Source organism: Rhea americana, unplaced genomic scaffold, assembly GCF_003343005.1.
Source record: "Rhea americana isolate MKP2758 unplaced genomic scaffold, rheAme1 scaffold_127, whole genome shotgun sequence".
Classification (NCBI taxonomy): domain Eukaryota; kingdom Metazoa; phylum Chordata; class Aves; order Rheiformes; family Rheidae; genus Rhea; species Rhea americana.
The window spans coordinates 39,245-57,195 of record NW_028185339.1 but is presented as its reverse complement, the minus strand read 5'-3'; the positions used below and the strand labels follow the sequence as shown (position 1 = coordinate 57,195).

At 34.8% G+C, this 17,951-nt stretch overlaps 1 protein-coding gene across 6 annotated transcripts in view; it reads left to right on the top strand.

Moving 5' to 3' along the window:
* The window catches only part of CCDC88A (coiled-coil and HOOK domain protein 88A), a 95,725-nt gene that overhangs the window by 45,615 nt on the left and 32,159 nt on the right, over positions 1–17,951 (top strand). For all 6 annotated transcript variants that reach the window (XM_085326061.1, XM_085326062.1, XM_085326059.1 and 3 more), the window contains exons 10-17: positions 3–161; positions 3,484–3,630; positions 4,488–4,632; positions 6,256–6,440; positions 9,188–9,325; positions 11,831–12,901; positions 13,485–13,612; positions 17,503–17,644. In XM_085326061.1, the coding sequence (XP_085182187.1) occupies positions 3–161; positions 3,484–3,630; positions 4,488–4,632; positions 6,256–6,440; positions 9,188–9,325; positions 11,831–12,901; positions 13,485–13,612; positions 17,503–17,644 (2,115 nt within the window). The remainder of the gene's footprint in view (positions 1–2; positions 162–3,483; positions 3,631–4,487; positions 4,633–6,255; positions 6,441–9,187; positions 9,326–11,830; positions 12,902–13,484; positions 13,613–17,502; positions 17,645–17,951) is intronic.

Genomic DNA, 17,951 nt, shown 5'->3' with positions numbered 1-17,951 from the left:
AGAATATGAATTTACTCTCAGATGCCCGGTCTGCCAGAGTGTATAGAGATGAATTAGATGCTCTTCGCGAGAAGGCAATTCGAGTTGATAAGCTTGAAAGTGAAGTCAGCCGATACAAAGAAAGACTGCATGATGTTGAATTCTACAAAGCTAGAGTGGAGGTATATTAAGGAAAAAAAAATAGTCACAAACTGCATGTATTGTTTTTTGTTTGCTGTTGGTTTTTCAAAGTTATTTTGACAACTTAAACATTAGGACACAAAAACAATGTTAATAGCTTCTTGCTCTCAGATACGTGATAGTCAGGTCTTTTGTGATAAATTAGAATTTTCAGGTAAAAGTCCCTTTGTCTAATCCACGCGAGTTTCATTTGGGTTGAGCAAGATTCTCCATAGTTCCAGGCTGGGCAGACCAGTAGCAGACTCGGGGTCTAGAATGCTATGTATTGAGAAACACAGAGGAGGAGTTAGTTAATATGTTGTAAATGCAATAATTTCTTTCTGGTTTTGGGGTGTCCTAAAAGAAGACAATTTTCTACGTGTTGAGGAAATAATGGCACAGCAAATGTCAAATGAGTATGGGATGGCATTCCATGGATAAAACGTGCTTAAAAAGAAACGAATGAAAGTTTTAGGACATTTTCAAGGTGGACATTTAAAAATAGAATCCTAGAAAAATAGAGAGCACTCAGATTGAAATTATTATTCATTGGGAAAAAAGTGTTAATTATTTTGCTTAGATGTAGGCATTGAGAGCCCTTGTCTTTTGGATCACTTTTATCCTAAAGAAAACAAGATATTAGGCAAAATCGCTATACAGTTGCAGGGTATTATTTTACATAATTTCATCATTTAATGTAGAATCCTAGAATCATAGGACTCAGGACCTTATTCAGTCCTTCTGCTTTGAACAAGGTGAGCTATACCCTTACACTCTTAACAAATGTTTGGCATTAATATATTCTTTGAGACCTCAGTAATGAAGTGTCTGTGTGAAAACAGTGACCTGTGACATGTCTGTTCCTCCAGTCTTCTCTTTTGTGCTTTACTGTCCCCTGTCATTCTGCCTTGCGAGGTACTCGTTCTGTCTTAATTCACATTTTTCTTACAACAAAGAATCTCAGAAACTGGATATCATACTCCAGTTAAGCCTTACCAGTTTCAAATAAAGTGGTAAGATAATTCTTTTTGCACATTTTGGTGTAGTAAGTCATCAGCAACATCTCAACATTGTGTGGTAACCTCCAGGTTTTTTCCCCCAGAACTGCTGCCTGGCTGTGATGTGCTATCTCCAGTGTTAACATCTTTCAAGAATTGAAAACTTATAGTATTAAGTGAAAAGATGGCTATAGGAGGGTGATACAGCATCAGCTGGAAATACTACTTCATTCGAATGTTTAAAATTTAAAGCTTGTTAATGAATATATGCTTAGTCACAGTATAAAATAGCTATGGTTGAGGGAATTTGGGGAATAAACTGCACAACAAAAGTTGAATCTTTATGATCAGTTTTGTAGGTCCTTCATCCAAGCCATCCAATGATATCTTTAGTTAGAAATAAAACACATCAGCTGACATACGAGAGTTCTCTATTTTTCTTGAAAGGAAAGAATAGTTGTTCGAAGAGGACTACAGTATAAAAAGTTAAGGAAAATCTACACAAGGTTAAAACATTGTTAAAAGGACTTTAGATTTTTTTTTTTAAGATGACTAGTTCATGGTCTTGCTTGAAATTCAGTTGATTATCTTACTGTGTAATGTGAAATAATTTGAAATTTAAAGAAAACTTCTTGATGTAATACAAACAGGTGCTAACAACTCTCATTGAAACATATGTTCCCAAGGAGATTTCAAAGCTGCCTTCACGTGTTACTGGTAAACAAAGACAGATACTTGCTTTCCAACTCGGGATCTTTTCTCAGTGTTTGACCTACTTAAAATACTGCTATTCAGTGTAGAGGTCCAGTGCTGAGATTTATGCTCTCAAATTTCCTCAGAGTTGTTGGCTGTTACCTATATATGATGTGACAGGTTAATGTACATAACTGTTGGAGAAACAGATACTGTGTGTGGTGGGCATTATGATCAGCTTGCCTGCAGATGGGAGGGTCTTCGTATTTGAAAATCATCTTAAATGAGTGGCTTCATAAACTACGTATATTTACTGCTGATGTAAAAGGAACTAAAAGCATGTGGTTAAAAGGGAATAGGGAGCAGTATTTGAAACCAGTGTAAATTTCATTTTCATAGAATGTTTAAGCTATTAAAAAAATAAATTTTTGTTTACATGTTTTATAGATTGTAAATTACTCAATTTTCAAGCATACTTGAATATAGATAGATGTTAATTAGTTGGCTTTGCTCCGTAATTATTACATCAACTTAGAATTATTATTATTATGTATGGAGCAGTAGGAAGGGTAAATACTTATATATATTCAGTTATGYATGTGTTTTTTCAGATCTTGCAGCTGAATGCATGTAGAAGTGTGAAAAGTTTTCCATCATATAAAATTGCCAATTATGTTCCTTTGTATGTTATCGTTTCCACTAGATTTCACTAAAGAAATTTTAAAGAGCACTCCTCTGTATGTAAATTAAAGCTGTTTAGGCCTTTCAAATACGGTTGTCTTTTGGAGCATGCTGTTGCATTTTCAACATGATGAGATGTCTCATCGTGCATTTAAGTAGATTTACCCAGTTGCCTGTAAACATAATTATGGCCTGTAAAATTATTCTCTAAAAAAATACTCTCTAAAATTCTCCATTTCCTACAACCTAAAGATGAGGGTGTTCTGTCTGATAATAGATTATGGAATGAAAGGCGTATCYGCATCAATCTTCTATTAGCAGCCACTGTCAGAGACAGATGTTTAGAGAATGTAGAAGAACACACCTTTCCTATTATGCTCTCCCAGCTTCCAGTAGTTTCTATTCAGAAAAATCTTACTCACAGGTAGCACCTCTGCGCTTCGTAGATCTTGGCTCACTCTTCTGTGAATTAGATACCTTTTCAATATGTGTAGGCTTCTGGCATTTACCAAATCATATGAGAGTAAGCTCCACAATTTAAATATGTGGTGTGTGAAGAAGTACCTTTTTCTGTTTGTCTTGAACTTGACACCTACAATTCTTTAATGCTAGTGTTTTAGTCAGCTGTAGTCCAGACACTTGCAACGTATCCTTCTAGGTCAAATGTCATATCACAAGGATATTCATAGTGTGACTGATTATTGACAGCGTAATTATTCTTAATGCTTTAGTGAAAATTTTATTTCCCTTATGTTATATAAAATTTTATTTAAGTTACAGTTGTATGAAATTGCTGCAAATTTCTTTAATGAAAAACAGAAATCTGTTACAGCTTCAAAATGAATGTTTGCTATTAGAGCAGCATTTCTAAAACTGGGTATGATGAGTATTGAAGTTTGTTTAATTAAGAAAATACATTTTTTTGTGATTCTTTTTGATTTAATTCTTGTAGGAGTTAAAGGAGGACAATCAAGTGTTGCTAGAAACAAAGACAATGTTGGAAGATCAATTAGAGGGGACCCGAGCCCGTTCTGATAAATTACATGAGTTAGAAAAAGAGAATCTACAATTAAAAGCTAAATTACATGACATGGAGATGGTAAGTGTAAATGGAGGATGACAAAGATAAATGATATGCTTTGAATTTCATTTACACATTAAATAACAGAAGTATTTCAATCAAAATGGTATTGAGGGAGAGGAGGAAGGTATCTTAATTTGTTTACATTTTTCAGATACGATTTTCTGCAGTAGCTTTGGTTCTGCCTAAGGAAGTACAAATTTCAAAGGTAGTATTCTTCCTAAAAGCAGTAGTGTTTAATCTGATAGCTAAAATATAAGGAATATAGAGACTCATTAGTAAGAATGATAGAATCATGATTTTTGGGGGTATGAAATGTTGTTTTCCTTAAAGGGTTGRCAGATTATTACCTTTCATTTACTTTTATTTTGTGACAATTTTGAAAGTTRTAACTGTGATTTATTCTTATAAAAGCAAGGCGTTTGGGAAGAGCAGAGCCAAGTGAGACATACTCATCATGCAAACCAATCCTATGAYAGTTAAAAAAATTTTTTTTGTTAGAATGGTCTTGTGATATTCTCGAGAAGATGAAATTCTGCTATTGATTCTTTTTTTATGATGTGTATGCTATTAAGCCCTGTATCATCTACACTTGCTTTCTCTTTATTCGGAGAAAAGTGAACCTCGAAAAAGATCAAGTAGAGTCATTGCCATAGGTCATGATGAGAAGAGGTTCTTTGCAGTATTATTCTTTACTGTTTGTCACCCTTCAGTTTTAAGTTTTCCATAATTTTGCTCATTCCTCCCTATCACACTGTGTATTATCAAATCAGAAAACCCACTTTGCATTTTTCTGTACCATAATTGWTAATAAATAACTTTGTGCATTTTGAGACTGTTTTTTTCCTAAAGTTACATGTGAAATAATTTTTAAGGAGCGTGATATGGACAGGAAGAAGATAGAGGAACTCATGGAGGAAAATATGACTCTAGAAATGGCTCAGAAACAAAGTATGGATGAATCATTGCATCTTGGCTGGGAACTTGAACAGATAAACAGAACTACTGAATTTTGTGAAGGTAAGCATAGTAATACTTAGAAAATGATGGAAAAATTGAAAAAAGTCAAACTACGTGTATTTGAATAGTATTATACAGACTGTTACTTGGGTGGAMTATCTGCTGACATAGTTATCTCTACATCTTTAAAGAGGAAAGCTTCTTCAGTAGAGCTGCCATTAATTATAGTGCTTGCAAATCTATTTTAGTTTTATATAAAAATGAGAATTAAAAATTGTAAACAAACAAACAAACAACCCCTCCCCAAACATTTAATTAAATATATTAAATAGTATTTATATTAACTATTTTTTCCCCACCCTGAGCTACTGTTGAATAGTCAAACTGCTGTTTTCCCTGATGTCTGGTCAGTAAAATAGCTCTCTATTTATGACTGTCATCTTACTTTTTTTTTTTTTGCCTGTTGCCACTCACAAGAAGTCAGTTTTATGCACCATGGGAATATTCTAGTGAGAAAACATCTGTTAGGCCAGTTGCTGTACTTTCTTTGCCCTGTACTTTCTTTATTTCTTACCAGATTTTATGTCTAGAAATGTGGCAGCAAAAGGCTGCAGCCTTTACTGAGCTCCGAAGATAAAAATCCCTAGAGCAGTCCCATGCTTTTCTATTTCAGTTGGTCAGTTTTGCAAAATGTAAAGGAAGTGTTCTGGCAGTAGAAGTTATCTGCTATGTTTGTCTCCAAAGGCTTACTGGAAAATCTATCATCTCATTGTTACAGTGTCTTTTCTACAGATTGGCTATATCCCAGTTAAATCCCTGTTAAACCTTCACTAAAGAAGTTTCCCTGTTCTATTATAGATTATTAATCTAGAGGTAAACAACACACAAATTCCTTATTTTTATTTGTGAGGCAGAAAAAATTGCAAAGGTGGGGGCGGTCTTCTAATTCTTCTCACCTGCCAGCTCAAGAAACCTTCCTAGAAGTGAAGGCAAAGCTCAAAGGCTGGATGGTAATAGGAAATTACAACTCCTGATTTTCAAAATTACAGTATCTTTTGCCTTCTGAATTAGATAGATGTGACAGTTCTTGGGGGGAGAGGTCCCTCCTTTTTTTTTTTTTTATTTTATTTTATTATTTTTTTTTCCCTTCAGTCCTTCTCAGATGTTTTAATCTATGAACAGTCTCTTGCGGTGATTCTTCACTTAAATGCAGGTGTAATGTCTTGGAGCTATATTGTGTTGCTATTTGAGCTTCTATACTCTTAACATAGATCATGACTCTTCACTTTAATGCTCTCAAAGTTAAGGAAGATTTAGAGATAGTGTTTGCAGAGATAGCCGTGGCATAAAATTTGATTTCTCCAATGTAATACTTCTGGTTATAAAGTGGGTCACATATGAAGGATTCATTTGGAGATATTTCCTCAGCTGCAGGAAAAAAATCTTGTCCTGTTTTGAAATTGAAGGATGAGTTGGACATTTCCTTTTAAGCCTCTGTAGTGTTTTATGTCGGGTAAGGGAGGTGGGTGATTAACTCTGAGAAACGATATGAGGAAGGCTCTGGAGGATCATCATAGGCTTCTGAATCCCGTAAGAATACCAGTGCAAAGTCTGTCCTCTAAGACCTCCAGGAAGTGATGACATTTTCTTTTTATTCATGATGTTTTTCTTTTAATCCTACAGTGCCACAGAAGTCACTTGGTCATGAAGTAAATGAACTGGCATCAAGCAGATTACTGAAGTTGGAAATGGAAAACCAAAGTTTACTGAAGACAGTGGAAGAACTTCAAAATGGTGGGGGTTCTGTGGAAGGCAGTAGTTCAAGGATGCTGAAAATGGAGAAAGAAAATCAAAGACTTAGCAAAAAGGTAGTCATTGTTATATGTTAGGGTCTATGTGGTGTGATGTTGTTTGTAAGCTTGGATTAAAAAGAAAAGCTTATTTGTGCAGGAGAGCTTTTTCTTTTTTTTTAATTATGCTTTTTATTAATTATTAGTGTGACTATTTTATTCAGAAAGTTTTTATACTTAAAAGGAGAAAAACTGATGTGTTGATATTGGGGACCTAATGAATAATGAAAGTGCTTTTTAGTACTCTGGAAAATTGTTACGTTTGTTTGTTTTTGTAATTATTAATTGCACATGCATAAAGATACCAGCCAGTCTTCAACTAAGCAGAAAGCATGGTCATGTGTCCTTGTTCATAGAAATTCTGTGCGCTATTAAAAACTGAGAAAGAAAGAAAGAAAGGGGGATGTGCCAAGGGATTGTTGGACAAGGGAATGAAAAGAACTAGTCAGATTTAGCCATATTGATCTTCAGTATTTTACTTTCCAAGTTATATATGTCATATAGAATACTTTATTCACTTAATGTCATCACAGAATAGAAGTAGAAAAAAAAATACAGAGACTAATTAAAATGGAGTGAAATGTCTAAAGCTTCTAGAATATCTGCTGAAGCAAAAGCTRTGTCAGACATTGGAGATTAATCTTGAAGAGAAAAGTAGGTAAGAGGTAGTGGAGGGAAAAATTTAAGGGAAATCTGTCTTCCATATTTTCATACTTTTTCTGATTTCTTAAAAATACGGATTTCTTTCTGACAAGTTCTGTGCAACATTTAGCTTGTGTGCAGTACTGGAAAGGTAGTTATGGGAGGAAGAAAGGAAGATAGGGAAAGAATGAAGCAGTAGAGATGCTTATTCAGGGATCAGTCAGCAAGAAAATATCCAGACCAACTGTTTTTTATCTTGCTTTGTATAATCTCTTGCTGTCTTTTTGGTGAGCTTACTGTGGTTACATGAACAGTAAACTTCCCAGGAAAATACCAGACACCAGCATTAAACACTGTTTAGTTTTATTCATCTTGAAAAAGCAAAGAACCACTACTGATGCAAGATGCTGTAAAGCAGGTGAAAGGCCATTGGTTATTCTTTGTGATGGGATTTCTGTATATTCAGACTACTTCTACTGCTTAGTCAAGGCTATTGGATCCCAGATGTTGCTGACGTTTTGCAGCCATGTTACCTTGATGCTCTTACACCATCTCTTTATACTAAAATTTAAACCCTGTTATTTTTCAGGGCTTAGATGTTAGACTGTTAGTGACATAAATCTGTTCCACTCTAGTCATAATTAGAGCTCTGTTAGACTGACCTATCTATAGTAGGTCTGACACGAAATCCCTATATCTGTCTACTAAGAAATTTATGTCCCTACTGTCTTGGGCTTTCTGTGCTAAGTCAGACTACTTCTAGATATATGGCTCATCAAGTTGTAGGATGGTCAGTTGGTGATAATTAAGAAGTTCCTTTTAGTGAAAGAGCCAGTCCCTCAGTAGGTCCTCAGCACTGTGTAAAAGGAATATTCTGAGTAGTGATCATTTGCACAAAAAGTATGAAATAGAACAAATACTCCATACAGAGTGTTCTATCTGGCATACTTTCCTTTAAAATATACTGTAAAATCCTCTTTTAAAGTTAATCAAGAACCTTACCAAATGCAAAGTAGAGACAGTGGCCATAGGAATGCTACTCCTAGTGCCCAGTTGGCAGACTAACCTACTAAGGCAGTTGGACAGTCCACTGAGAAATTTGGATACCGAGTAGAGTTGTGACTGCATCCCTGCTGAGCTGATTGAACAGCTTACTTCCCCTTTGCAAAAATCAATGGAAGTTCCAGTATCTCTGTAACAGATAAATTCCTCTGTTAGACAAGAGACCAGGAAAATCTAAATGTCAGAGGGAGAGGCAAGCAGAAGGCTGATCATACATTAATATTCTCATCCGAAGAGGAAGCCTTTAACTAAGGTTTTTGGCTAACTACTGTTGTGCTTTTTTGCATATTTCCAATCAGCAAATTGCTTCATGGAATGCTTCATTCTAGTATCTTTTTGTGATTCTTATTTCTCAGTATTTAGCAGCAAGTACATGTATAATTCAGAAAATTTCTTAGCAGAAGTATCAGCCCTGTCTACAGTCAGATTTATGTTTGGACTTCTATAGAACTGAGGAGTGTGGACCATGGACTTGACATAGAATATAAACTTTACAGCAGATGATTCTTTAAAAGTATACTGTGCGTGTTGTTTCTAAGTTAGATGTGACCAAAAAAAAAAAAAWTGTATTTTTCACTTGTAAACTATTTGCTCTCTGGTTATGTTACCAGAGTTTCAGATCCATTTGATGAAACAAATCTATGTATTCCCAAGGAATCCTCATACATATTTCAAGAAATATATTAAATAAGATCGAACAACAGTCAATCCCTATGAGTTAAGAGGCTTGAAAGATTAGTATCAACCTCACAATAATTATTTTTTTTAATTCTAAAATACACTTGGAAAACATTGAGTGTAGTAAAATCTGACCGATTTTGTATACAGAAGGAGATTTTAGATACATTCTTCTGAGCCTGGAGAGAAAATTTTGGCAGAGGTAAATTTATTCCTTGAAGAGATGAACCATTTCAGGTACAGAATAGAAAAGTCCATTTTATTCTTTACTATTGTTTGCTTTAATTTTGAAAAAATGTAACTTTACTTTTATAAATGTAATAGTAATACTGTCATCATTTTCAGGAAGGTTTTAAAATTTCTACTTGTTTCTTTTTCCATAGCTTGAAGGGCTAGAGAATGAAATTAGCCAAGAGAAACAAAGTCTTCAGAATTGTCAAAATTTGAGTAAAGATCTAATGAAAGAGAAGGCACAACTTGAAAAGGTACTTGAAGCACTACGAGAAAACTCAGAGCGGCAAGTGAGTAGCAAAATCATAAGTCTAATTTTTTTACTGTTTTTTCTTTTGTRCTTCTTAATAGGCATACAGAGATTGTGAATGTTAACAGATTTGCTGTAAGAAAATACCTGCAGCAAAATGGCTTGTCTGAGACCTGCAACCAGTGAGACATGACTCATTTTTTAGCTAAGGCTTTAGTGTTAGTTTTAGGGCTYTCTAGTATCTTCTTAAGTTTCAGTTTTTCTTAAGTTTCTTAAACTTTCCTGGGCCATGCATTAGTTACAATTGCTTAGAGGGTGTCGTTGAGCTAGAGCAGTGAAGTTGAAGTAGGCCAGACACCTTGCAGTGGAGAAAACTGAGGTTCCAGAGACTTGGTCAATTTTTGAAGTAATGTTTGAGTTCCACTGAACTATGGCAGCCCATTCCTCTAAGGGACCTAATGAGCAGCAGTGTAGTAGAGCTCTGCACTGCTGCTGACTCTCTGTCCTGTGTCACCTACCTTCTTGAGTATCTGGGGCAGGAAGCATGATAGCCATCTTTGTAACAGCCCCCCTATATTGGGATAATTTCTTGCTGTGACTTGCAGATGGCAGAATTTTAGACACCAGAAACTAGGATCTGGATGAAAAAAAAAAAAAAGAGAGAGAACATCTGTATCTAATCAGTGCAGAGACTTCATACAGGTCTTTGCAGAGTAATTCAGAGGACCTGAGGAAGGGCAGCCAGTAGGAAACAAGAGTTAGAGAAACTTCTGGAAATAGCATGTTTAGTAATCAAGTCCTTCAAAATTAGAATTGTAGTTATCTGTTACAAATTGTATTGATATTACTTGATGAGAGTTCACATTTTTTGTTTAATATAAAACTTTGAAGTGCACTATTTTGGAATACAGAATATTGTATTTTAAAAATCCTGAAAATTTGTGAAGGTCTGTATGTAATGAGAAAATCAAAATCTGGAATTACAATTAAAAAAAAAATATTGGCATGAGGTAGATGATCCAATAAGCTATAAAATTATATTTTCATTTAAAGAGAATACTGGGATATTTTAAAGAAAATATGCCCGTTTGCTTTGAAGTGATCACTGTTACAATAATTGAATTGTACATCATATTAGAAAAGCATATTCTAAGGGAAAAACTAAAACATTTTGGAAGAAATATCAATTAAACCATCAAGAATATGCACGTTGTTCTAAACATTGGAGTAACAGTAGCATTTCTGTATGATTATTTATGTTTATAATGTACATTTAGGAGCTGCGTTCAATTAGCGGCATCTTTCACATCTTACAGGTCTTAGGCTAAAACTGTTCAGAACGAACTGTATAAAGTACAGCTAATTTTGTCAAAAATTGCAAAAGATATTGATCATTATGTTAAGATTGGATTATAGAAACAGAAGTATGGGAAGTAATTTTGCATGTTCAGTAACGTGCTAAAAAAAGTATAGTAACAAAGAGTATTAGTAAGCTAAAAACATCCTAAAAAAGAAGTGTTACAAAAAATTGTATTTGTCATGAGAGCCTCTCATTAAACATTTCAGAGCCACTGTTGGGAACAAAAATGTATATCCTATAATTAGTACTTCAATGCAAACTTAAGTATGACAGAGAAGTCTTAATTTTTCTCAGTCTTTTTCCTTGCAACTAGCAGTTTCACTCTTCTCTAATGTTGTTGAAACATCCCTAATGTAACCTTATTTGTGTATTCTTAAATATWGATCTAAACAGTCTTCTGCATTATTTTATGATCTGTTGTTACATACCCAGTAATTTCAATTGGTTTGGAGCCATGTAAATGTCAAGAAATACAGATGCAAAGATTGCTTTATCCTGAAAGTAGATATGGGAATATGTTCTGTAAGTAATTCAGTCATAGTAATGCCAAGAGGCTTCCTTGGAACATATGCTAACAAATTTTTTAATTGAATTTTTTTAATTGAAAAATCAGTACAGTTTTGATATATTTGTTTCCAAAATGTGATTGACTGTGATCAGAATTTCCTTGTATCCCAAGTATGAATTCTGTGCTTCCAGATAAAGACACTTCCACATCCCCTTCACTACTTTATTCAGTTTGGTTTAGAAGTTGATGGCAATTTTGATTTATGTGCTTTTTTGACTATTTCTAGTAATTTATCTCTCCGGAAATGACAATGTGTCAGAAAAATAGACTAAACCTGGATAAAGCAACTAAAAACGAAGCGAAGCTAGCAAAGGGATAGAGCTTTGTTTTGTTTTTATAKTTTGTTAATTTTACTTTAGTGTCATCCAAGGAAAAAGTATTTGAAGATAATGCTTTGATTTATGGTTATATGGTCAAACTGTTTCCTGTTCACATACACAGTGTTTGTAATACTACAAATATCAGTAGAGTAAGAAAGATGAAAATTTTTTTTTTAAACTTAAAGCAAAGGGGAAGTATGATGTAATCTTTTTATTAGTATCTTTCAGTTTATGTATGGGAAAAATTATTTCATGGCTTGGTAGTAACCATAGTTACATTTTTTTCCTCAAATTTAGATTAGGCTGTTAGAACAAGAAAATGAACATTTGAATCAAACTGTAGCTTCTCTAAGACAACGCTCACAAATCAGTGCTGAAGCAAGAGTGAAAGAAATTGAAAAAGAAAATAAAATTCTTCATGAATCTATTAAGGAGACGAGCAGTCAGTTAAATAAGATTGAATTTGAAAAAAAGCAAGTCAGGAAAGAACTGGAACACTATAAAGAGAAAGGGGAAAGAACAGAAGAACTTGAGAACGAGTTGCATCATCTAGAGAAAGAAAATGAATTACTACAGAAAAAAATTACCAACTTAAAAATCACTTGTGAGAAGATAGAGACCTTAGAACAAGAAAACTCTGATCTGGAAATGGAGAATAGAAAGCTGAAAAAAACTTTGGATAGCCTAAAAAATCTCACATTTCAATTAGAATCCTTGGAAAAKGAGAATTCACAACTTGATGAAGAAAATTTAGAATTAAGAAGAACAATTGAATCTTTGAAGTGTACAAGCATTAAAGTGGCACAGTTACAATTAGAAAATAAGGAACTTGAAAGTGAAAAGGAACAACTGAGAAAAAGTCTTGAGCTCATGAAAGCCTCATTTAAGAAAACTGAGCGTCTAGAAGTCAGCTACCAAGGTTTAGATACAGAAAACCAAAGACTACAGAAAGCCCTAGAAAACAGTAACAAGAAGATTCAGCAGTTAGAAGGTGAATTACAAGATTTAGAGTCTGAAAATCAGGCTCTGCAAAAGAACTTAGAAGAACTAAAAATCTCTAGTAAGCGCCTAGAGCAATTGGAAAAGGAAAATAAGTTGTTAGAACAAGAGACTTCCCAACTGGAGAAAGATAAGAAACAACTAGAAAAAGAAAATAAAAGACTTCGACAGCAAGCAGAAATTAAAGATRGCACTTTAGAAGAAAACAATATAAAAATTAGTCATCTGGAAAAGGAAAATAAATCTCTGTTTAAAGAAATAGTTGTATATAAAGAGTCGTGTATACGTCTGAAAGAACTAGAAAAGGAAAATAAAGAACTTGTGAAAAGAGCTACCATTGATAAGAAAACTCTTGTCACCTTACGAGAGGTAAATAGAAATCAGTTACCATTTTTGTCTTAATTTGTAATGTAGAGAAATAATATTTTTGAAAGAAGTTTGATACTTTAATATACTACTAGCATCTTTAATGGTTATGCTAAGGAAAGAGTTTAATAATCAGATTTTCATTGTAAATTAGAATTTCATAGTAAATTAGAATAATCATAAGAAATAGTGATATAATGGTGCTATGTTTAAATCCGTAGAGTTGCTTATAGATGGTCATGAATTTCAGATACACCTTTCTTAAATGAATGTTGTACAGATTCTTTTTGTCAATATTTGTTTGATTGAAACTTTTTCCCTTGACCCTAATGTCTAAGACCAGATTTGAAAGGGAAGTTCTACAGGAAAAAAAAAGAAATAAGCAGCTAAGATGAAAATATACATGTACTTAGAATGTAATGTCTGATGTAACTGAAAGCTACCATTTGGAAGGAAAGGAGAGTTAACATTAATGGACTGTTTGAGATGTATGTAGTCATGAAGACATGCTTAGGCACTTCTTGAACTATGACTGCATGATTTTCTTTGTATTATAATACTGACTATATTTTTGTGTGTGTGTAAGGACTTGGTGAGTGAAAAACTGAAGGCCCAACAGATGAATAATGATCTAGAAAAACTTGCCCATGAACTTGAAAAAATAGGCTTAAATAAAGAGCGTCTCTTGCATGATGAACAGAGCAATGATGACAGGTGAGAATGTCAAGGCCTGCATGGAACTGTGTAGAAATGGGGTGGTTCTTTATTTGTAGAGATGAAATGATTTTACAGACTTTTTTTGTGTGTGCTCTTAAGTTTTCAGAGATACCAATAGATCTGAAATAATACTTGCTACTCTTTGAAATTAATAAAGTGGTTAATGTGTTCTTACATACAGTCTGTGAAGATGAGTTCCTGCTTTTGTTGCTAAGAAATTTCTTACAGTATGTCAATAGCTTTCTTTATGTATGATAAAAATGTTTGATATTTTACTGCTATTGTTCCTACTGTTAACTAAAAGATAATAGGCCCAAAGTGGGTTTTCTTGTCCTTTTTGGCTGCTTGACTGGTAGAAATACAAGTATTTCCCATGCTTTTTTCCTGTGAAGGGTAGCTCAAACTCTCTGTAACTTCCTTACTGTTATTTCCTTCTAATTCTTCCTACCAAAAAGAAACTTTAGTTACATTCCCACTTAGACTGGGGGAAGTAGCCAATACTCAGACCTCTCTGAAACTTCATCCCGGCTCCATCACACTACTACATCTGCCAGTATAAAGCAGTTGCTACCTTGACATCTGTTTCCTCTACAGTATGTTGTATTGTGCCTTACCCTGTAAGGGTTTAGGGAAAGTGTGTGGCAGGAGAAGCAGACGAGTGTGGGCCTCTAGCCAGCGTTTCTCTTGYAGTGCTCTTCGGTTGTACTTTTTATTTTTTGTGGAAAAAACAGTTGGCCTTATGATCTGTTATTACCACTGATTGTCACAAATGTTTAGACTGATCTGGGGCCTTCTATATCAAAAATAAACTAGATGATGTTTTCTCTTTAGTTTTCCATTCTTGCTGCCAATGCTCTGCTACTGGCATGGGGCCAGAATCTTGTGTGGAGAATTTGTTGCTACCTCTTGTTTTCTGCTTTCGTCTACCTTTTCCAGCTCACAGATGAGTTCCTCTCTGTCAAGAGAAGTTCTCAGAAATGTGATTTCTGTGATTTCTTCTGAGTTAAGGGTAGTAGTGTAGCATACAGTGTATAGTATGAGTTTGTGTTGTCCTTTGGTTCGTATACCATATAAAGAACTAATCCTTGAGCTGAAAGAGTTGAAGCTTACACTGCCTAGATGAAGTCCTGATTGAGCAGCATTGTTCTAAACAGTGTTCTCTGTTTTTAATGTTTGGGGTGAGTGTGTCTGCATATTTTGCAAATGTGCTTTTAGAAATGACTCTATGAAAAGGTTTGAATTTACTTCTAAAGGACAAGTACCATTGTCCAGAAAGCAGTGCTACAGATTCAGATATTGCAAGTTCATATCTCGTAGGTTAATTTGTTTGGGACATTATATTAATTATGTCCTTGAGATAAATAATACTAGTATTTCTCTTGCATTTTATGGAATAATGTTATTGGAAGGTGAAAATTGGGAGTTGGGAATTAGATAAGTACTTTTCAGCTCTGTCTACTGCCTCTGCTCTTCTGGTTGATATTTCTTATTCAGGGAGTCAGTGCAGATATTTTACTATGTATTTATTGCATGTTAAAGCATTTGTATGCTGGTTGACCTGTGCTTGGCACGTGTCTACTGCTGGCCGTAGATCACTGGTAATTTGGCGCTGCTCAGCTGCATTGTTTTAAGAACAGCTTGTGCTCAATTCTCTACAGACGGCCTTGTAGCAGGGGATAATGGCTTCCTAGAATAGAGTGAATGGCAAACTTGACTTCTGACTRTAGGAGAGCACTTAAAAGGCAGATAAGATATTTGGGTAGCAGGCTGGGTGTGATGTGTCCATTGAAGGTGCTCTAGGAGGAGGTGTGCAGTAAAGCTTATATCTTGAAGACTTGAGCAGAATCTTATCTAAAGCCTACCTCTGAGCTTAGGCTTGTGACCAGATAGTTTGGTATGTGAAGGAATTTGGGCTACATAACTGCTTTGAGCTTCTTCCCAAACCAGAATGTAGACCTATCTTTAACAACTCCATGTTGTACTGGAGAACTGTGAATGGTGAGTATTTGTTTTCAAAGTGAAAAGGTTGGTTTATTTGAAATTACACGCTCTTTAACTGTCTTGCCTTTCTGTTATTCTCACCTTCTTCATTCATCCAAAAAGTATCTGGGTTGCTTGCTGTATATTATTATAGATGAGGCATTATTGTAGATGAGGCATTAGTAATCATTTGATCGCACCTGTATAGTTAGATTCATTATGGCCAGAACTAGTTTTCAGTGTACTTTTGGTCTGCCTCTCTCATTTTTCATGAGAGAAATTAAAGTTGCACAAGTTCTCTCTTCCTGTTTGGAGAGAGCATGTGGTTTTTTTGTTGAGCGTTCTTGGTAGCACTTCAAAATCTTTCTATTGGGGCTCAAACTGGCCATGTTTTATTGCAGTAGCCTTGAAGTGTTTTTCATTTTGTGTTGTGCCTTTAAAACAATGATTGATTTMTTTAAACAAACAAATTTATGGAACTGGATGCCCCAATCTGAAATACCCATGTCTCAGTCAGGTTAGTAATTTGTAGCATCTTTCATTGTTAGGTATTCAAAAGGAAGCTGAAGATTGGGTCTCTGTTATTAGTCTTTTTCTTTCTTTCTTTGGTGCATAATTGTCTGACTTTCAGTGACAGAACTTACTTGCAGGTGAATGTATGCTTCAACTCAAGAAGATAAAATATCATATATTCTATTGGTTGTAGACTGCCTATTGGTTCTTAAGTCTCTGTAACTTTTTGTTATACCGTAGGATTCTTATTCCACTATGTGAGCTTCTTGGACAGCCTGTTATTATTAATTTTTACTACTGATGTTCTGCTGCAATTACTGACTAGATCTAACACTGTTCAGGAATCTCTTGCCATGTGTTCTGTTTACAGACTGACAGATTCTTCAGTGGTCAGATTAAAAAGGAGGTATTTTAAGATTTATTCTATTTTATCCTACTTCTGGAAAAGTGGAATGCTTTGCAGGTTCTGAACACATGTACAGTGGCTGAACTATCTAAAAATGATTAATGACTGTTTTCAGTATTTCCTGAAAAGACTAATAATTCATTAGAATATTCTGCACTGGCAGTTCCAGGAGATTCTAAATCAATATACTCTAAATCTGACCACTTTTCTCTAAAATAAGTGGTTTGGGGTCTTTTGGGTGCTCTGTAGTATTGTAAATATGATAAAAATCTAGAAGCTTTATGAAATGGGAAGTGATAACTGTATTAAAATATCAACAGCTAGGCTGAGTGAGCAGTTCACACATTTATCCATGAAATGAGTATGCACCTGCACTGTGCTGTGTTCCTTATTCCGTAATGCTGCTTCTTTGTGAGCAGACAGGAAATGGAAATTAATGAAAATCTTGCTCTCCAAATACTTCACATTCTAATTTAGTTCAGGTCCCTGCTTGACTGACTGGAGTGGATCCAGAAGTAAGAGTGCAGTCATGCAACACACAGACCTTGCACCCTCCCTGCCACTCCTCCAAGCCAGCACCCTACTTGGTGTGTTAGTCTTGATGTAGCAGATAATGCAGCTTTTTCTATCTTCAGCATATTTTGTTTGTTTGGACTTGATCGTTGAATTAGCTCGGTAACAGGTAAAAACTAATATTTCTGGTTCAAATGTAAACTGATATCTTCACTTGCCTTTTCATCTGAGATTCCTAAGGTTTCATGGATATTAATACTGAAGTGCCTTCGTGCTTTTAAATAGCAGTTAGCGTATAGGCATTTTTGGAAGAACTAGGGAGGGCTACATAGCTACTGTTTTTTGTAGCAGAAGACTTAGACTAAACAAGTTAACTCATTTTTCAAAGAACATATGAGAACATTTCAGAATTCAAATACCTAAAATAATTTTTGTAATACAAACATATATTTCTGTGTGTTATTTCATTGATCAGTAGGTACAAACTTTTGGAATCAAAATTAGAATCTACACTTAAGAAGTCTCTTGAAATAAAAGAAGAAAAAATTGCTGCTTTGGAGGCTCGTTTAGAAGAATCAACAAATTTAAATCAGCAACTCCGCCAGGAACTTAAAACAGTAAGGAGAAAGACATTTATTTTTATTTTTTTTCTTTCTTCCCTTGTAAGGTTAAATTACCCATATACTAGCTATTGTTATTTCTACACTTTGGCTGAGCTTTGGTGTAAGTGAAAGGAGAAAACAGGCATTGTTGGGGGAAGAATGGCTGAAGAGTTCCAAGAGCAATGTCTATAGAATGGAAGAGGCAGGGAAGACCCAAGGGCACTAAGCAGAGATATATAAAAGCCAGAGAGGGTCATAGCAGCTGTGCCCAGAATGTCCTTAGCATACAGTATATGGACAGAGTCAGAAGTGCAAGGAAAGG